Below are 22,672 nucleotides of genomic sequence, written 5' to 3' on the forward strand. Positions count from 1 at the left end.
TGGATTCTCTAAGGACCTGCCACAAGTTAAGCTGCACCTAGACACCTATTTGTGTCCAGTTATTGCATAACTATTGAAAACTGTCTCGAGGGGGATGCCCTCTAACTTGGCAGGGTTGTCACACAAAGTGCTCTAACTCCCAGTCCTGATGTGAGCTCTATTTGGGCCCCTCCCTCCCTCCCTCCCTCCCTCCCTCCCTCCCTCCCTCCCTCCCTCCCTCCCTCCCTCCCTCCCTCCCTCCCTTCTTTCCATCCTGCCCTCCTTCCTTTTTTTCCTTTTTTGGGGTTTGTTGTTGTTGTTGTTGTTTTCAAGACAGGGTTTCTCTGTGCCTGGCTGTCCTGGATCGCACTCCATAGACCAGGCTGGCCTTAAACTCCCAAGATCCACCTGCCTCTGCCTCCCAAGTGCTGGGATTAAAAGTGTGTGCCACCACTGCCCAGCTCTGGTTTCTTTTAAATTACAAAACTGAAGAAAATGTTTAAAAATTCATGTTTTATTGATATTTTGTGAAATCTAGGAACACAGCAAGCTTTATTAAGGGCAAAGGCTACTCTTTAGGAAGCAGCCATAGAGAGATATGAAACTGTGTAGAGAGGTATGAACAGGAATGGGAGCAACAGTTTCTCCAAAGATAGCAGGAATTAAGCAAACTGGGAATGTCTGCAGGGAAAGGAGACTCATGTGGAAGAAATGGAGGGGAAACCATGAGAAAGAAGACAAAAAGAGAAATGTATCCAATGAACATTAAGAGTTAGGGAAGGTCAGACAGTTAGTAATTAGCATAAAGCACGCTGGAGAGCGGAGATGAGCTGTTCAGCATGAACACATAAGGACTGTGGCTCAATAGGCAACATAAGCCTTTGAAATGAGGGGCTTCTAATACAGTGGTTAGAATATACAGAATAGAAATGTAAAGAATAGGCTGGGCAGTGGTGGTGCACGCCTTTAATCCCAGTACTTGGGAGGCAGAGCCAGGCGGATCTCTGTGATTTCTACACCAGCCTGGTGTACAGAGCGAGATCCAGGACAGGCATCAAAACTACACAGGGAAGAAACCCTGTCTCACAAAACTGAGAGAGAGAGAGAGAGAGAGAGAGAGAGAGAGAGAGAGAGAGAGAGAGAGAGAGAGAGAGAGAGAGAGAGAGAGAATGAATCCTGGAAAACAGGACCCCAAGAAAGACACGGGGATCACCCAATGATGTAGAAATGGATGAGATCTACATGAACAGCCTGGACATGAGTGGGAGCAATGAACGGTGAGGGTTGAGGGAAAGAGAGCGGGAGATCCCACCTGGATCAAGAACAGAGAGGGAGAACAAGGAATAGGAGACCATGGTTAATGAAGACCACATGAGAAAAGGAAGAAACAAAGTGCTAAAGAGGCCCACAGAAATCCACAAAGATACCCCCACAAAAGACTGCTGGCAATGGCCGAGAGACAGCCGGGACTGACCTACTCTGGTGATGGGATGGCCAAACACCCTAATAGTTGTGTGCCAGAAACCCCATCCAAGGACTGAGGAATCTGGATGCAGACATCCATGGCTAGGCCCCGGGTAGAGAGCTGGGAGTCTAATTAGCGAGAAAGAGGAGGGTTTATATGAGTGAGAATTGTTGAAACCAAGGTTGGATAAAGCACAGGGACAAATAGCCAAACGAATGGAAACACATGAACTATGAACCAAAGGCTGAGGGGCCCCCAACTGGGTCAGGCCCTCTGAATAGGTGAGACAGTTGATTGGCTTGATCTGTTTGGGAGGCATCTAGGCAGTGGTACCAGGTCCTGGGCTCGCTGCATGAGATAGCTGTTTGAAACCTAGGGACGCTTGGCTCAATCTGGGAGGAGGGGACTGGACCTGCCTGGACTGAGTCTATCAGGTCGATCTCAGTCCTCGGAGGTGGCCTTGATCTGGAGGTGGTGGGAATGGGGGGTGGGCTGGGGGGAAGGGGAGGGGGGCAGGAAGGGGGAGAACAAGGGAATCTGTGGCTGTTATGTAGAACTGAATAGTATTGTAAAATAAAATTTTAAAAAAAATGTAAAAATAAAAATAAAAATAAAAATAAAGGCGTGTGTCAAAAAAAAAAAAGAAAGAAAGAAAACTGCAAATTCTCAAGAAAGAACCCGAGCCCTCTATGCTGGGAGACTTGGAAAAATGCAGACATGTTAACAAAGATTTGAACACAGGAGACAAATGAGGATTAAGGATTAGAAAGACAAAGAGGGACTGGAAAGTGATATCATCTGTCTTAGAAATAACTAAAATAACTGAGCAGGGTGAAATCAAGCTACAGATACCAAGGAAGTCTAAAAAATATTGAATGGTACATGACAGTCAGATGAGGTCAATGACAAAGTAGGGTTTGGAAGAGGGAGGAGGGGAAGACATGAGAATAGTTGGAGGGGGATAGTGAGACTTGGAGACGGAACAGGTAACACAGAGGGAGGCCATAGTCAGGTCCACACAGACACCATGAGCCTAGCTTCAGAAAGGTCAAGATCATGCCAAGGAATGGGCAGAAGGAAAAACAGAGAGAGACTGAAAGTATAATTAAAAACAAAACAAGAGAAAAGAAAGTACTACTAGACAAGGGAGAAGGACAGTCTTCCACACTGGGAAGGGTGAGAATACTGCAATAGAGCATGACGAGAGGTGGCCATGACAAGCAAGCCATACTGAGAAGGACTATGCTACGCCTAAGGAAAGGAACGCTTCACATAGTAATGGCGTGTGAGGAGGTAGGAATGCAAACCAGGCCAGACTCACTGAAAGAACAAGGTGAGAACAAAGGACAGGTGTACCGCCCTTCAAATCTGCCTCTAACATGGAAACCATAGCTCAATGAATTTGCTGTCTTCTAACTAATATTTGCAAAATATTTAAAATTTCATGCTTTTATCTCATTCATATTGCAAGTCACATTTACTTAATACCTGAATACTTCTCAAGTAGCAATTTGTAGATAACATCGTATACCAAAAATGATGAATCCACTTTTTGCATAGTTGTCTGTTTATTCTTTAAAAATATTCTAGCCTTTATTACTCACCCATGTAAACTCCTTTAATGGCAACATATAAATGAACTTCTCTCCAAAGTCTTTGGAAGAAACCCTCAAATGTCTAGACTACCTTCTAGCTCTGGAACCCAACACTACTTCATCTTCTCACAGTGATCCGCTCTTAGTCAATTCTAAAACTCTCCTGTTTGCCACAGCCTGGGCCTGTACACTCTGTTCTGGGAACTTCCTTACTCCTGCTGTTTGGATGACAGACTCCTCTTCTCCACCTCAACTTAGGTTTCATCACATCCTCAGGGAAGACACTGCCTTGCCACACACAATCCAAAAAGCTGTCCACCTCCATCACGTTTGACTCTAGAATCACACAGTCTTTTGGTTTGGGTCTGTAGTTACTTGATTTATTATTTGCATTTGGGTGGGAGCTCCACCTCAACCCCTGGCACTCTAGCATCCCTGTACCCAAAGAGTCTGGAATGTTTGGGTGGCAACTCCACCTCAACCCTGGCACCCTGGCATCTCTATACCCAAATGTTTGGAAGGAGTCTGGTGGAAGATCCACCTCAACTTTCCTCCCCATCTCTTTCCTAAACCTGCCCCTTCAAAGCCCACCAAACACAGCTCCTCCCCCAGAGAGGCTCAAGACCACACCCACAGGTGGCATCCCTGAAAACAGACACATGGTTCTTCAGTCTTGTGTGCCCCTGTCCTCTCTATGGGGCCGGGAAATTGTTGGGGAGCGCTTTACCCATTAAACCTGGGCTTTCCAATTCAGTCTGATTCTATTTGCTGCATTGGTGGAGAGGCCACATTTATTAATTTGTCTCTCACAATGAAAGTTACCAAACAATTCAATTACCAAGTCCCTAGTACTCAATATTATCTGCCATATAGGAGAGCTTCAACAAATATTAATAAATATAATAAAAAACCTTCAACAGTACAAATAAAAGGTGACTTTCACTGCACTTAGTCACTGGGACTAAAGTCAGAAAAGCCCATTTTGGCATTAGTCATCTGTTTAAGCTAAATGTGGTCATTCACTAGAATCTCACAATACTGTTTACCACTCAATAAGGCTACAAATTTACTAATTTTATGCCTAGAATGATTTCAAATAAGATTGTAGGCATAAAAAAGACTTAGTTTTTAAACTTGTATTATTAATTGCGGGGTGTGTATGTGTGTGTGTGTGTGTGTGTGTGTGTGTGTGCGTGTGCGCGTGCGCGCGCGCGCACGCGCGCGCTGTGCATATGAATGTGGGTGTACCGACCATGGTGCACAAGTTGAGGTCAGAGGACAACTGTTGAAAAGCTGACTGTCTCTCTCATTCCATCTGTGGGATCTGAGTGTTGAAATTGGGTCATCAGGCTTGCACGGCAAATACCTTTACCTACTGAACCATCTCATTGGCCCAAGAAGCTTTAACTTTTAAGACTACTTTACTAATTAAGACTAATTTACTTTAGAGCTAATTTGCCTTTTCAAGTGAACCTTACCTCAACTGCCTCAACTGTTCTCCACTCAAGAAAATGCTGACCAAGTATCATCCTTACAAATATTCCTCAGTTTTCAGTATTTCATTAACTCCAGGCTTGCAAGAAGTCTACAGAAATTAAACAGTGAAATCTCACAAAAGCTACACGACATGTTCAGTGGGCGGAGCAAACTGCAGCGTAGACTGCGTCTATGGCTAGAGAAGCTGTGGAGACATGGGCATCACCCGCTGCATTATGGAAGAAGCCATCACCGTCCATAACATTACAATACACACAGAATTACATGCATACATACACAATTACACACATGCATGTAGAATCTGACTACATACACAGACTCTAGAATTTAAAACTATCGTATAAAAAAGGGCAAATTTTATTCGACAATTTTTAAAGTTATATTCTTGATGCTTTGAAACAACTAAAAATGAATAAATCAAAGTAAATCATTAAACACCTAAGAATACATTTTCAGGAAGTTTCATAAGATCAAAAAGATGAATTTGAACAAAATGTTCAAAATGGATTTTTTTAGAAATGTACACGAAGCACATTTTTAAAATAGTGTCATGTACACATACAACCTACGAAGCAAAGAGAAATTAAACTTTAATGAGCTATGGATCAAATTACTTGGTAGTATCGAAAAATTACAGTAATAATAGCCAAATTACTTGAGATACAGTAAGCCCAATTCCTCCTTCTCCCCTGCTTTTAAACTGGTCATACCATAGCTCTGGTCAATGAACTAACAATAGTGAACAGAGACCACGGGTACCAGATCTAGGAAGTTCCTCAGCAATCTTCCAGTAGAAAGTGCAGAAGTTTGAGAGTCACCTGACCTGTGTATAGTTCTGGGAAAGCCCTCCCCCACCCCGTCCGCCAACCTGTGCTCCTTTAAGCTGCTCCCATCAAAGTGTATGCCAGGATTTTAGAAAGGTCTTTCTTCTATCACTCGCTATCATTGGAATCTCATTAAATCCCAGCACAAATATTTTGGTCTCCTAGTATTATACCCTGACCAATGACACTAAGTAATTAAAGAATGCGGGTGGAATTTGACTGCATAATCAGCAGGGAGGGAAGCCGTGTATGAAAAAAAAAAACAGATAGGGAAGAAAAATTAACACGTAGAGGTTCAGAGTAGTTACATCAGGTAAGATACCATCTTACTCGCTGAAATGGAACCATAATGGAATGGACATGGGTTTTTAAAAGACTGTTTTCTGTTCTCGTGTGCTTTAGGCTTTTCTGATTTCTTTATAATTTCAAAAAAGCAACAAGCTCAGTACAGACACTCCTCCCACTTACAGGTACAGGCAAAGCTGCAGTCGAGTAGCTGGAACCCAGCACATTGTTTTTGTTTTGGTTTTTTGAGACAGGGTTTCTCTGTGTAGCTTATTCTAGAACTCCCTCTGTAGACCAGGCTGGCCTTGAACTAAGAGATCTACCTGCCTCTGCCTCCTGAGTGCTGGGAGTAAAGATGCACACCACCACTGTCTGGTGGGCACATTGGTTCTTAAAGGCTGTACATAAGTGGGCTGCCTGATACAGGACAGAGTCCTTAAGGCCCCTGAATGTTAGGCTCAGGGATCAGATGGTGAAGTTATGAATATTCTACTATAGATTTGCAAACACAGAAATAATTACAGAAGCAATACTTCAGCATCTGCACAGCACACAGCCAAAACATTCTGGAAGGATTTTCACAGAGTTCTGAGAGTAATGATGTAGGGTTAATTGAATATTTGTTTGGAAATATTCACAGCAGAACATCACCTGGTTAGCAATGCTCTTTCATTGTAAGGAGAGCAGATTACTATTTTTAAAAATGAAGAATAGTGGTTTTCCTAGTTCAACACAAGTGTAATACATCACAGAAATCAATAACATGTCTGAGATGCAAATACATTTCTCCCCATAAAACGTTAAAACACTGTTCCCTAATCCAATAAGCTAGGTCTAGCTTTACAGCATCATTCGTCTTTTCTGTACCAAGTTAGGTTTACACTGGAAAGACACCACAGCATCAACACTTGAGGAAGAGGAATGACAAAAATCCTAAGCAAACTGATGACTTCCTACAGCATCCGGGGCACATGGCAGAAAACAGGGGCAGCCAGACTCAAAGAGGACACTGGAAGCTGAACAGAAACGCAACTGTGCACACTAACTCACTCACGGTCAGCCTTCCGAACTACAAAGAGCAAAACACAGCAAGGAGATGGAGCTCAGGTGCTAGCAAGAACCTAAGGAGTGCAGATGCCAACCTCCACCCCCTTCTTCCTCCCTGGCTCTACTAACAAGGCTTTGCAATTAAACACTAATCATAGGAGAGAACCAGAGCCCTGTTCCTTTCCCACACGTACAGTCAGTGGGAACCAACAAGGGAACAAAGAGAGCCCCTGAATTTTATCCCTTGGTCTCCTCCACCACCTTCGGCAAAAGGTGAGGTTTCCTCTCCTCCATGAGGGACTGATCGAGGAATTTGTAACTGCATTTTGAGACTATTGAAATCTGAAGATGTCTCCACCTAAGGATCTGTACAGAATCCTTTGTCTACTGCTCAAATTCCTATTCCTAGCTCCATCCCCTCCCATTCTTGAACTGACATCTCTATTCTGTAAAGTCTTACTTAAATCAGGAGTCCATGCCACAGGGTTTAACATGCAATTGTTTTAAGCAAACTCTTTGTCCTGATAGTCAGACTATTAAATTGGAACTTATTAGAGTTTTAATATGAATTAAAGAGTCTTTAGGAGAGGAGTAATCTTACCTCAAGTCATGTGTTTTCTAAACACTGATACCTGTATCCTATATCGGTCTCGCTATAGAACCCAGGCTGGCCTCAAACTCAAAACCACCCTCTTGCCTCAGCCTTGTGCTGCCAGGAAAAAATAAACTAGTCCAACTTTGGAAAAACAACCCAGAATTAACTTATGGTACACAAACCTGCTCTACGGAACACCTTTTCTACTTTTAGGCACAAATTAAAATGAATTCCTCACATGTGCATACTAACAAAAACATATAACAATATCATGTAAGCAAACACTTGTAAGCAACCCCAACAGCCACTAAATTTATAATGTAGATCCCTTTGAGGAATGAGTAAAAGACACAAATAAAAAATGTTTTAATGTTTACTTCTTAAGCTGAGTATTGGGTATAGGGATACCACCACTGTTGCTTATAACCTAACCATATGTCACATGGATCTTTCATTTAAAATATGTTTTTTTTTTTTTTTTTCCTAGAGCTGGATATCAAATACACTGGCTCACACATGGTAGGCAAGCATTCTCCCTCTGAGCTATCTAGGCCCAGCCCTAATATTTCATTTTTAAAATATGAATGAAAACTTTGTTTCTGTAAGGGCTACTACAAGCATATTGATCATGTGAAAAATAAAAAAAAATGAAAAGAAGACATTTAGGTTTTCAGAGGTCTCTACAAAGATAGGGTCTCAGAGCAAGTGACACAGTGGAATGGGGTCTAGATGGCAGGAAGCAACAACAATTCATTCACTGAGCAGGTAAGTAAAACTGTGTGATGCCATTCATACTTTAACACAAAAGGGTAAGTGCTTTCCAGGCTGAGGACCCCCGTTAGTTAGGACAAATGGAACTTGGCAGGGCTCTGAAAAGTGGGCATGCTTGCTCATTATCCGTGTTCAGGGAGACTAGAATATCAGGGTTAGGGCCAGGCTTGGGAGAAGAGCCAAAAAATGATCAACAAATTCAAAAAGAACAAAACTGGCCAATAAAACGGACTCTACAGTGACACTAATAGAACACGGAGACTGTAAATCACAGGTCAGTCCTCTCATTTCCTCTACGTCACCTCCCCCATAAGATCCGCCTGCCATTCACTGACATCATGCAGTGTGTTTTATGAACCAATCACTTCTTTCAATAACAAACAGACACAGAGCTTCCTTCCACTGAGCCAGTCTACTTCAATGTCTAGTGAGAAGTGATGTCAACAACTCACCTCTACCTCTTGAGATCTACCATCACTTCCAGTCATGGTTGGTGATGGGGGGGAAATAGTTGTCAACATTTTAAAGCCTGGAAATACTGTTAAAACTAAACATTAATTTCTGTTTATTAGAGGAACATATAATAAAACTATAACACAACAGATTTAGCACGGCCTTGTGTAAAGACGCTATGGAAAAGTTAATTTCGACCTCATATTTACCTTCAAAATACACTTTTAAAATACAATGTTCTTTCTTAGGATGCTCAAACTACAGCTCCTTGACCCAACTCTTTCCAGGACCCAAGTGCTTCCCATCCAGTTCTTAGATACCATAATCTTACATGGATTTATACAGTTAGAACCATCTTACCTGCACTTTTTTTAAAGCTACTGGCACTCCATCCAAGAGACAGGATGCTCTATAAACTTCGCTAAATTGTCCACGACCGATTTTCTTTTCTATTCGGAAGTTGGCTAAGGTATTGTAGCCCATATCCGGTCGTAATGCCTTCTGCAATTAAAAATAGTACAAAAAAGGTTCAATCACACAATAGACACAAAAATGTGACTTAAGTAGGTAATGGTATGGTACATACATACTACCTAGAGTAAACTTGCCAACATCCCATGCCAATAATATTTGAGCTCCTCAGAATACACCAGGAAACTGAAGATACAACTTTTACCCTGGAGGAACTTAACACTACAGGAGGGCTGAGGGGTGATAATAAGATGAAATATATATAGCATTTAAGAATGGGACAGCTAGCCAGGTGTAATGGCATATGCCTTTAATCTTGGCACTTGGAAGGCAGAGGCATGCTGGAACTCTGAGTTCTAGGTCAGCCTGGTCTACAGATTGAGTTCCAAGACAGCCAGATCTGCAGAGAAACTGTCTCAATAAACAAAACAAACAAAAGAACAAGAAGGCTGAAAACATAATAAATCAAGGGAAATGGGTGACAGAGGATGAGAGGGATTTTGAAATTTTAGGTAAAACATTACTGTAACTTGTCTTTGGTTCACAGAGTATAAGCCAATCTCAAGCATTCTTGTTATCTGTGGTGCTTACTCTCTTTCTCAAAGGTTCTTTGAATTGAAATAGACACCGCCCCCTACACCCACCCCTATACACACATGTGGTTCTACTTCTTACTTAGGATGGTTGAATGCACTGGTCCATGAGACTGAAGGGAAAAGAAGCAGGAAACAGGGTTCAAGATGGCTGTGGGTATGAATGGAGACCACCCTCCAGGAGTCAGATTTCAGTGAACCAGCTCAGCTCAAGGAATATTTAGGACTGGGGAGCCTGGGGACAAACCCTAATTTACATTAAGTGGCATGCTCCTATCACAAGGCTTTGCATGTGGCGGTAGGGTCCTATCAAAATGGCTAGAGCACTTGCCTAATTAGCATGTGGGTCATCAAGGGAAGAATGTTTGCAGGTAAGTGTGTCAAGAGTCACCCTAGAGATAACTCTGGCATCCTGGGCCTAGAGACATCCTCCAGATAAGGCTAGGTAGAGAGCAGGAAGCTCTTCTGGGGAGGGAGGGAGGGAGTTTCTATATTGCTGAGCTACTGAGATAAGTTTCCAGGCCAGAGGGGAGACTGTGACCTCTACTTGCCAGCAATACACATATAATCATTTATTCTAATCTGTCCACTAATACATGCAACAATTTTTTAAATTCCTGATAGTATTTTAGCTTCTGAAAAACTAATGAGCTAGCTGAATAAGTAAATAAACAAATGAATAAATAAATATTGCCAGTGGCAAGAAGTTTGTCATTATGCTATTATATTTTTAAATAATATTTTATGGTCTTTGTGGAAATCTTTTCATTCTTTTTAAATTTGAAATATAATACATTTTGATCATATTCTTCTCTCTTCCCTCCAGTCCTCCCTACACTCACCCAACTTGATGTTCTCTTGCTTTCTCACTCTCATAAAACCAACAACAAAGAAAACAAAACAAAACCCCAAAAGACAAAAAGACCACCAAACCATAACAACGACAACAAAGCACACACAAAATAACCATGGAGTCCATTTTGTGTTGGTCAACTACTCCTGAGCATGGGTCTTCCCTGGAGTGTGGTTGGCATACCTGGTGTCATTCATTCCATTGAAGAAAACAGATGGCCCCTCTCCTAGCAGCCATTAAGAGCTTCTTGGGTAGAGGTAAAATAATTTCATTCTTAACTAATATTTTTTTCTACTACTGCTAACCAGCCAAAAACAAGATGAATCAGAAATGTTTTCTGCTTTCAAACAGCTTGCCAAAACACACAGAAAAGGTTCTACACTGGGCCATGGGTGAAGCAACCACAGTATTGGGGAGATGCACAGTAGCAAGGCCCGAGAACAACTCAACTTACCAATTTCAACCATTACCTTCATTCTTTTGTTGATCTGTTTAACTCTACCATTGGTACTAATACAACTAATCCATGGACTCGGTCAACCATTTGGGCAGTTAGTTACAACAAAACTAAGCATTGGTGGGACACCCATTGTTCTCAGATGCCGCCGTTTGTTGGGGTTATTACCCATACCCATGGCATGCTCCTATGTCCCTCGTGTTAGTTACTCTACCTACATAACATAATAAAATGGTCTGTTTAGCAATCATATGCCCTTTTGGGGGTGGGAGAGCTTCTAAACCCGTCTCACAGCCTTAGTACCTGCTGTAACTATGAGCTAAGGTCTCGTAAACACAGCATTCCAGTGGGCCTGCCTAGTGCACCCTCTAATGAACTGAACATTAGAGACCTATTAAGGCCTCCAAAGATGGCACCCATTCGTAAACAAATTATATCCAACTTGAACTCTTAGGCCTTCAAATGAACTTTGGGTAAGGCTGATAATGTCGTGTCCTGGACTTCTCCAAGAGTCTCTTTTGATTTATGAGCAGTACATTAACTCCTAGCCTTCTACACTTTATCTTGCTAATTGCATCTCATTTATTATACTGAAGGAAACTGTAAAATTCTGCTATGGAATTCTGTAACTTTAACCCACTCTTTTTCAAGATGGGCTGGGGGATAATTTGCTAACTGTACATTGCTTTTACTGAAAAGCCAACAACTGTATTTTTTTTTTAAATACCATTTTTGGGCTGATAAGATGGCATACTAAGGGTACTTGCCACGGAGTCTAACCAGGTTTGGTCTCAGGGACCCATATGGTGGCCAGAAAGAACTGATGGTTCTTCTCTGGAAAGAAAGGTCCTCTGACCTCCATATATACACTGTGACATGAATGCTCACATACATACAAAATAAGTAAAATTAAGTAAAACATTCTTTTTTTAAGTAAAACATTCTTGTTTGAAAATATATAAAATAACCCAAACATAAAAAATACCAATTCATTTTATCAAAAACCATAGAGTAATTGTTATGATAGTAAAATAATAGTGGCAATATCTACTGAACAGTAACAGAAGCTCCACTGTGGTGCTTACTGTTTAACAGTCCCTACAAATTAGGGGTTTATACCTCATCTAGTTCAGTTCTCAGGCCAACCAATTGTAGTTCTTATCAAATCAAACCTGCAGGACCCAATTGCCACATATACAGATTGTGGTCTGATGCTGTAGGTACCAAGAAAGTTCCCTACAATGAGACACCACAATCTGCAACTTGACCCAGAGAAGTTCATTGAAATTGTTAACAATAAAACTTTAGAAGTCTACTACAAGGAAAAACAGACACATACACATACACATACGAAAACAAAATAAAACAAAGCCAGAAAACTGTCAGGCTGCTCTTTATAAAAAAAAAAATTTTGTAGTCTCTGAATTTACAATGTCAACTAAGACAACGTGGCACATATTTAACAATGGAACTACATAAAGGCATCACTTTCAGATACAGTCAATAGATAGTGATGTTTTAAAATGTCTAAGCTTTCAAAAAGCCTCACTGAAAGAGGGATTTTTAATTGTCATGTTTTTTTCCTGATATAGACTTTTTTTTAAATAATCAATGAGGATATTCTTTCAAGACTTTCACCACCCTCTTGACACCCTGGATACTTGCTCTATGAGCTAACTTCAAGTAAACACGACACTGTAGTAGGGTCTCACCAAGAACACCCTGTAATGAACTGCACATGAAAGACCTATTAATGCATGCATGTGCAAGAGCGTGCATGTGCATTCGTAAGCACAAACAAGTATGCATGCACACATGCGAGCACACACATAGGCACATGCACGCATGCTCCCACACACGGACAGTCTGCAGAATCCAACAAATGCAATTCTTTCTTTCATACACACAGAAACCGTTCATCCTCTTGATGAAATCTTGTCAATCTCAACAGTAAAATACAGCTTCATTACTAGGAACACGGTCGTCTAATCCATATACTTTCAATCTGACTGGGAACCCTATCTTCTGTCTGCACAATAACTTGACAAATATTAGCATGAATTGCTAAGGCAGTGTGACAACCACATGCTGAGAGCAAAGTCTCACTAATGTGTTTTGGCATGCAGGTTTGTAATCACACATTTACATATGCAATGACCTACATTTGCATGTCAGATCACACACTGTCTTGGTTTATTAAGACTGGGCACCTCCCTGGGTTTGGCGGCCAGAGTGGCGAAAGAGGGCCAGAGGGCGGTGTTTTTTGGCAGTTGAGGGATGAACTGCCACCGAGGATTAGGTTGATATGGCCTGAGCATTAGACACTTCATTAGACGTAATCTGTTTAACAGTGGGCAGTGTATGTAAACTTCACAGCCCATTTGCGGCACCTTCCTCCCCCCATGGCCTTTCTTCAAAGGGCAGTGTGGGTGAGTGACAGCTTGTCTCATCTGCTCCCATGTCCTGTCATGGAGTGAAGATGTGGAGAGCTGACATGAGAAGGAACATAGCTGCACATCTCCAACTACCCTTGGGTCTCCCTATCTCCCTGCAGTTGGTATGAAAACAAGCTTGTGTGAGACGAGCCCATCCGACAGGTTAGCACTGGACTCCGGTATGACCAATTTGACTCTGTATTCAGTGCCATGCTTCATTTTGATGAATTAGATGCCACTGTAGATCGAATCATGTTATTGCTTTTTTAAAAATGCTATCTAAGGAGTCCCACTAAAGAAGTACTTGTAAGAATTGTGATTTCCTTAACCGTTGTTCTCTCTCTCTCTCTCTCTCTCTCTCTCTCTCTCTCTCTCTCTCTCTCTCTCGCGCGCGCGCTATATATACATACATACATACACACACACACACACACACATGTCCATTATACATGCATATGTACATACTTAATAGTTTAGCACGTTGCGGTGTACTAGGAATAACAGCGAGATTTAAACCAGTATGAAGTAGAAGCCAGGTGAAATCCCTTACACTGACTTTGCCGCTCTAGGCTTAGAGTGAAAACACAATCTCACCCTCTTCTAAGGTGCAAAAAAGGCACCAGGTAAAGGGTCTTGAACTTTCATCCGAGTAAACACTGACTCTGTTCCTCTCACTATGAACTGTGGGCTAGCTGACGTGGGAGGGGCCTTTGACAGTCACCTGGGTCTCCCGGCCACGGGCTCCACCCACGGGCCCCACCCACGGGCCCCACCCACGGGCACCACCCACAGCTGCACCATAAGCTTTGGCCTGTCCCCACGCCTTTTGGGTAACTTCACATGTGGCAAAACACAGCTGTCTCTGCACCTTAATTCCATCGTTAGCCTCTGTAAAACAACCATCTTCGGCTCTTTCAAGAAGCCCTATTTCCCGCGTCCTCCTGCTTTAGTGTCTCCCTGAGCCCTCCTGACAGCAGCCATTCAGTTCCGTCAAGTGTTCTACAAGCGCAGGCCCCATGCTAGTGTCTAGATCGGCGGTTCTCAACCCATGGGTCCCGACCCCCATAGGGGTCGCATATCAGATACTCCCATATCGATCCATAACCATAGCAAAATTACAGTGATGAAGTAGCAATGAAACACTTTCATGGCTGGGGGTCACCACAGCATGAGGAACTGTATTAAAAGGTCGCAGCATAGGAAGGTTGAGAACCACTGCTCTAGATCATACTGGCTTTTGATTATTTGTTTGCATGTACGTGGTTCTCCCACTGCACACTGATTTTTCAAAAGCAAAGGCCAAGGCCAAGTTCTTAGTTTGTAAGCAGAGGCCAGGGAGAAGAAAATGTATTGGAAGATTTGGAGTGAATGTAAAGCGTGGAGCACACAGGGCATGGCAGTGAATTAAGACAGGTTCTAGTTACTGCCTCGGGGAGACCACAGGACCATGGAATAGAAACAATGCCAGACTGGCAAGCCTCTGACTCTCACAACCTCCCAACAGGTGAGTTCAAGAAATTTCCTTTTCTCTCACCTGTTAATGGGAACTTTAGTGATAAACTGTGGTCCTTGTTGGGGTGATTGGAAAAGCACTTCAAAAAAACCTTGCTGGAAAGCTTGACTAACCCACAGACTTATAAAAGTCCACCATGTTTCCACTGAACTCAGTGGGCAAGGTCCTGGTGTTCATCAGGGCCTAAACTCAAATCCTAGTTTCCAGTCTCCTTCTGAGCTGGGCAAGTGTGCATTTCCATGGTTAACTTGCCTGGTCTAGAATCATCTGGGAAGGATGTCTCGGTGAGAAATGTCTAGAGTATACCGTGCTGTGGGCATGCCCATCAGGGCTTAATCTGGTTAGTTGAGGTGGGAAGTCCCACTCTGAATGTGGCAGCACCATTAATTGGGCTGGGCCCTGGAATGGATGAAAAGTTGAGAGGGAGATCAAGAGGATCTGTCTCTGTTTCTTAACTATGGATGCCATGTGACGATCTCCTTCAAGTGCCATGACAGGCTATAACCCAGAACTGTGAACTAAGTGATCCTCTGTCCCTTAAGTTGCTTTTGTCAGAGGACTTTAATCACTGAACCAGAAAAGGGGCTAAGACAGCAAGCCATCCAGATCCATTTCCTGTTTCATATAAAGCAGGAGGAGCATCCACCTCAGAGAACCGCATGTGGGTGAGCGGACGACCACGAAGCACCTAGGGCAGAAGGCAGCATCTCACAAGGGCTCGGGATCACTTGAGAGGCTGCCTTCCCCCAGAGAGTGAGCCATGAGCAGGCTGCAGCACCTCCCTCTCCTGGCTGTGTGTTCCCAGGTCCTCAGGCACTGCAGTTGCCAGGACAGCCATGCTTCTTCCGTCTCCACCTTGACTTTCTGTTCTAGCCGTTTTTTATCTAGGCCACAAGTGGAGACTGTCTGTTGCTGTCCTCCGCATATGCCAGTGTTCTGAGCATCTCCCAGTTCTGTGCTGGGTCTTACAATTGGGATATTCCTTACCATGGGGATCATCCTCCTGACTGACCAATGAAAACAGCCAATCCCCTTAGTTACAAGACTATCTGGGCGGCGGCACAGCACATGGAACTGTCATCATTCTACCCAAAATTCTTTTAAGACTTGCTATGATGAAACTTTTAATACAGGAAAATGTATAAAATCTTTGGTGACACTTAGTTTATATGGCTGGAATATGCTTATAACAGAAATCACAAGCTCAATAACAGAATGCTGGTGATGACGGAGTGTAACACTGCATGGTCTCCATGACAAATGACAGAGAAGATGTCAGAAGTTCAGCTTATAGGGTCCTTCTAAAACTTTTAAAACGGACTTCAGGTTCCATGGAGTATTTGCAATCATCACTCATTTTTGGAAGAAACCTTAACATATAACTAACATTATGTCCATTCAACATCCACGCATGACTCCTTACTTAATGGGGAAAAAGGAAACCTGATTTTGGAAGCACTTAAGAATATTGTTTTTATTGTAAATTATTAATTTTAGACTCTGTGTGTGCATGTGTGTGTGTGTGTGTGTGTGTGTGTGTACTCAGAGGCAATCTGAAAAAATTCTTAGATCTCAAAAACTCATATTCAAAAATATAAATGGCAACTAAGAAATTAGACTCAAGTGAATGAAGCTGCTAATATGCTCATGTTCAGAGCTCTTGTGAAGGCGTGTCTCACTGACCTGAAGAACTCATTTAATAATGTTAGGAACTACAGTAATTATGATGATCTTCTCTACTTAAGCTGTGTTTCCTTCACATGAATACTTTTCAGTTTTAAAATAAACTGTATTCTGTATGTCACTGGCTCCTATTTAAATAATTTATTATTTCCTAGGATTAAATTAATTTCCCTAATTTGCTTTAAAATTTGAAAGGCAAGGACATGTACTGAGCAATAGATGTTTCAGGCAAACATTATAATGGTAATTCTCTATGGAGAAATTAGAAGAGTCAGCATTAAGTCCCCAGAGAGAAAATTATGTCCTGATATTCCTTGAGGTATTAGCAATGATCCACTATACAAGCCAATACTAATTGCAATATTTAACACCATTAATAAGGTTTTTATCATTATTGCTAACTCTTCTCATTGATTTCCACTTTACTACTTGCTTAAAGCAATGAATCGGTTTATATTTTTTATTAATGCTGTCAAACATCTCCTAAGCTGAAAACTAAACAAACACTGAAAGTCTGTCAATTTTCCTTTTGCTATGATATTTATGATCTTTTGGACTTTGAAGTATACTACTAACCTCCAAACCACACAAGTAAGAACCCCCCTTCCAACATATCTAACATAATTCTAATATATAATTCCTACAGCTCTCACTAGAAGCCAGAAGGGAAAAATAAAATGCCATGCATACCATCAATGCCTATCTGTGTTTCTTCTCATTTGAAAAAGTATCTCCCTAAAATGTCTTTATTTCAAAAGCAATCCATCTCCAAAGCCCTCTAAGTACAATAGACAACATCTGTTTTTAAAAATATGCCATTTATCACTCTTAAGTAGATTTTGTAATTTAAAGGAGAAAACTGACCATAGAGCAGGAAAATGAGTGACAAACACACAAATATGCAACAATATTATGAGATCTGGTATTTGCAGTATTTGATCATCATTAGTTGTATTACCCATTATAACAATTACTACATCTAAAGGACTGAATGAAAAATACTACATCTCGCTTAAAATACCATGAGCAAGACAAAAACAAAGGCACCCCCATCTCCCCCATTTATAAGCCATATCTGATAAAACAGAATACAGAAGAAAAAGTCTATAATACTCTCTCTGGTGTGGAGAGCTGTCAATAAAGAACCACGTAATACTCTGACAATAAAAAGACAACACATACATGGCAGTATTTGGTATTTACTCTATATTTACACACTATACAGACAAATAACCTAGATTCATAGAGTTGACAATGAGTCACAGTTATTTAGATTACATGATGGAGGAATGACCTTGCTGAACATAAAACATTTAAACAGAGATTAAAAGACAAAAAGGAGTCTAGAAGTGGAATCCAGTGGCAGAGTACTGGTTTAGCGTGTGCTTAGACCTGGGTTTGATCCTCAGCACTGGAAAACAAAAACAAAATTAAAAGAGTAAACATGATGTGTTCAAGAAACACCAAACAGGACACCAGAGCTAGAGTAAGATGAGCATGTTTGGGGAACTGTGTTAAGAAATAAGGTTAATGAGATAAGCATCGATGAAATCCCCTGAATTCTGTCTGACTGGAGTGAGGGAGGTGGGCTTTAATCGTGAGAGCACTATGCTGTGTTCTGGGACACACTGTGCAGACTCCTCAGGAGGCTGTGTGAGAAAGGACCTGGAAGGGGGATGAGTGGAGTCTGGGCAGCCAGGCATAGGCTATGCCTGGGAGCTACAGCAACATGAAGGGGAGGTGGAATCAGGAGGGGTCAACAGATCTGCCAGTGCAGACGAGGACTGAGAAGCAAAGAGAAAGCAAGCATCACTGACTTTGAGCTTGAGCACATATGGACAGTCATCTCATTTAATGACATAAGCTAGACTAAATGAGAAAGTTTGTACAGAAGGAAGATAATAAAGACATAATAAAGGAAAATGTTTGATATAGCAAAACAAACAAACAAATGATAGAGGCCTCTGGGCCAAGACAGTTAATGGCATCAAGTGTGTTGGCACATGCCTATTACCCTAGCATGTGGACAGTGAGATGGAGAGTGGCAGCAAGGTGACCAGCCTCAGCTGTGTAGCAAGTTTGAGGATAGCCCGGGATACATAAGACACTGCCTCAATAAACAAGAGGAAAATGTTTTTTAAAGATGGATTTTTATTTGTGCTATATGCATCAGAATTTTGCCTGCAGGCCTGTACATGCACTGTGTGGGTGTCTGGTGCCCATGGAAGCCAAAAGAGGACACTGGATCCCCTAGAACTGGCATTACAGACAGCTGTGAGCCACTATATGGGTGCTCTGAACAACTGGGTCGTCTGCAAGAACAGCAAGTAGTTTTGGAGCCATCTCTCTAGCTCCAAGAAGACAATAATCAACACCATGCTGTCACTGTCATAGCCATCAATGCTAACATTTAACAAAGGTTAACTATTGCTAAGCAATACACAAACAGAATGCTGCAGGTCAATTCTATGGGGCAAACACTATTCTAATTTATTGACAGGAAAACAGAGGATGGTAGAGAGTAAGTATTTTGCCCTCTATAGAAAGTGAAAGAACCAAGACCTAATCCCAGACAATTTTACATCAGAGCTCACACTACACACCCATAGTGAACAGTCCTCGTTTCCTTCCAGTTTCTAAGTACAAAATCACACCACTCATATCTGGGGGAGATGCAGAGAGATCAACCCAGGACCTTTTATCCTTGACGGTTTGAAAAAGAATCCTTTAGAGCTCTGGCTGCCCTTAAATTCACCATGGATGGAGAGGTCAAGTTCAGCTTTGGCCTCTTGTGACTATATACACATGTACCACCAAGACCAATGCTACTGACTTCTAGCAAGCCAACCTACACATTGAATGTTATTCTTTGGAATGTCTACCACAGGGGAATTAGTCTTATTCTAGAAAAGTTTCAAGTACTGAAGAGAAATCTGAAGTCCAACTTGACCACTGCAGTGAGCTAATTAGTGAACCGCATAAAAATTACAGGTCTTAACTAAAACTGTATCTCATTTTGTTGGGAAAAAAAATAACTTTATTGATTAAGTAAATACATAGCTCTAACGAATTCTGGGCTATTCTCAATTATGAAAGTCATCCTCAAAGGTGCAGATATTTCATTGTTATGATTCCTAAAATTATGCTTCTGAATTCAGCTGGAAAGCTAGTCTGGTGACTACAGGCTTCATCCTTACCCACATCTCTCTGAAGGACTTCCAACTGCAAGAGGACAGGCAAGAAAATCTCAGCCTTTAAACTCCCCCACTCCCCCACTTCTCAAAACATGTCCTTTGAAATACAAGGAGTGTTCACTCCCAAGTATGTAAACATAAATAATCAATCTAAAATCAAAGAGAGTTCAATCATATTTTAAATATGTTGAAACCATTTCTCATCTGGCAACCTTCTTAGTATTGTATAACTGAACAAAATTAAGCAACTAAAATTCACATAATGTAACATAATATACTTGGATCCATATTGAGCTGAAGAGGTTAAAATGAAACTTTCCATTGGAGATAATTACTCAACAAGCATCCCGATTACGTATCATCTATCACTCATTAATATAAAATATGATGTATAAAATGAGAACAAACCAGGCCTTACCAAGCCTGTAATTCCAGCTATGTGGCAGGCCAAGGCAGGAGATTCTTCAAATTCAAAGCATGCTTGTACTGTAGAGTGAGGTGAAGGCCAGCCTGGGTTGGTTAGTGGATGCCTGTCTCTGAATAAAACATACACAAAGGGCTGGCCCTGTAACACAGTAACACGGTGTTTGCCTAGCATGTGCAAGGCCCTTGATTCAATCTCTAACATAAGCGTGGGGCTTAAGAGATAGGAAGAGAAGAGAAGAAATATATAAAGTATGCATGTATGTGTGTCTGTCTGTCTGTCCATCTGTCTCTGTATATGTATGTAACAAACATAATAGTGTAAGGAGTCACCCATAATCATTATTTTTCACAAGATGATCTTTTTAATTGTCTTCTAAATTATCTACTTCCTCTATTAGAATATTTCCCCTAAAGCCTCAATCATAATACCATAATTTCACAGTAATCTACAATATAAAGAGCAAAGCTCCCTGGGTCCCATCAGTGACCACATTATTCTTACAACCACCTAAGACCTTACACTGGAGAGGAACAAAAACGTGTGGGATTTCAAGAGACGACTGGATCAGAGTCCACAGCTGGCCATGTCGGAGATTCACTGGAGAAGCAAAAGGTGACTAAAGGGTGCAGATCTTTAAAGTCATATACAAACATAGAACTCACCCCAAACCGTTAAAGTCAGAAGGAATATAACACACTATGCAGTTTTAAAAACTGATTCTTACTGCAGTGGAAAGAAGTAACCTGAAATTATGACTGCAATCTAGATTACTCATAACAGATAGATGATAGATAGATAGATAGATAGATAGATACATAGATAGATAGATAGACAGACTAATGGAGAATGTGAGAAGTTGTACATATAATGCAAGAAATTCTGAAGATACTTATATGTATTATATATACATATTAACATTATTTAAAAGGTGACATTTGAAAAGAAAAAAGATGGGCTGATTTGAAACCAAGTTTGTATTTATTCAAAAATATTTATTGAATGGCTACTGTGTATAAATCAGACTAGTGATGCAGTTTACAGTCTAAAACAAGAAAGACAATGAGCAGACTTAAAGATAAACCAATAGATTTCATGGAAAAATATGCCAACAAAGGTGTATTACGTAGTTAGGAAGGTTCAGTTTTCACTTAGTGCTTAAAGAAGATCACACACACACACACACACACACACACACACACACACACACACACACCACTTCAAGTGTATATAAACATATACTGGAAAATGATGAATGAGCAAACTGGAAATCATACAAAAGTCAGAAAGAAGCAGAGTTGGACTACAATTTTATAATGGTTCCTGAATGCTATGCTGGACGAGATGGAAGGGGAGAGGGGAAGGCCTCAGCAAGATCAATGAGGAAGCTATTACAATACAACAGAAGCCTCTGGCCTGGCGGGGGGAATGGAAGGAGTAAGAAATCCCCAGTTCTAAAACGTTTTAAACGTAGAGCTGTTGGTGCCTGATAAACCAGACATAATGAGAGGAAAAGGGGGAAGCCATGGTTGCTGTGGATGATTGTTTGATAAAGAAAACACTGGCCAGTAGCCAGGCAGGAAGTATAGGCGGGACTAACAGAGAGGAAAAAGGAAAGGACAGGAAGGCAGAGTGGGGAGACACCAGCTGCCGTCCAGGGAACATCATGTAGAGGCAACAGGTAAAGCCACAGAACACGTGGTGACATACAGATTAACAAAACTGGGCTTAGTGTAAGAGTAAGAGCTAGACAATGGTAGGCCTGAACGAATGGCCAAGCAGTTTAAATATAATATAAGAGTCGGTGTGTTTATTTTGTAAGTGGGCTCAGGGACTGACGAGGCTTGACGGGAGCTCGGGTGAAACTCTTCAGCCACAAATTGGGCGTTCCAGTGTCAGCTGCAAGAAAGATGAACCGGCCAGTAACCGGGATTCAGAAGGTGAGGGGTAGGATAGGGAGGAGGCAAATACTTAGAGATCAGCTTGAGTCCACTATGGTTATGATGGACGATTCGGTATCAGGAAGGCTGTTGGGCATATGAGTCTGGAAGAAGCAGAATTCTAGGCTGATATGACTCTGAGAGCTACATGCATGAAATTGTAAGAATGGAAGAGAGCCCAGGTAAGGAATACAAATGGGCAAAAAAGGGATGTAAGTACTAAGCCTTTGGGGAATTCGTTATTAAGTAGTTCTGCAGGTGAGGAGACACGGGGCAAAGGGAGGCCTGTAAAACAAGAGGGGGTGGGGGGGAAGGAAGCCAGGAGAAGGAAGGATTTCAAGGACTAGCGTGTTTTCAGTTATTTTCCGATACAGTTGGTAAGATAAGGTCTGAGTAGCTCAGATGGCGAGAAGGGGTGGGGTTTACACAGGGTAAATTTAAGAGAAAGAAGAAACAAAGACTTGAATATAATAAACACCACTTTCTTTAGAAAGGGATGGTACAGTACCTGGCTCTACTGAGAATTTTGGCAAGTAGGGGCAGGGCGGTAGGTTCACCCCATAACTAGAGGCAGATCACCTGAGCACAGACCTCAGCT

General features: G+C 41.6%; 1 protein-coding gene across 4 annotated transcripts in view; it reads right to left on the reverse strand.

Annotated features, from left to right (window-relative positions):
* Nek7 (NIMA related kinase 7) overlaps positions 1–22,672 on the reverse strand; it is a 145,199-nt gene that overhangs the window by 51,576 nt on the left and 70,951 nt on the right. For 3 of the 4 annotated variants that reach the window (XM_006982416.4, XM_006982415.3, XM_076547520.1), the window contains exon 3: positions 8,872–9,012. The exons of the other annotated variant lie outside the window; for it this stretch is intronic. In XM_006982416.4, the coding sequence (XP_006982478.1) occupies positions 8,872–9,012 (141 nt within the window). The remainder of the gene's footprint in view (positions 1–8,871; positions 9,013–22,672) is intronic. 4 annotated transcript variants of the gene reach the window in all.

This window comes from Peromyscus maniculatus, chromosome 11, assembly GCF_049852395.1.
Source record: "Peromyscus maniculatus bairdii isolate BWxNUB_F1_BW_parent chromosome 11, HU_Pman_BW_mat_3.1, whole genome shotgun sequence".
NCBI classification, from domain to species: Eukaryota; Metazoa; Chordata; class Mammalia; order Rodentia; family Cricetidae; genus Peromyscus; species Peromyscus maniculatus.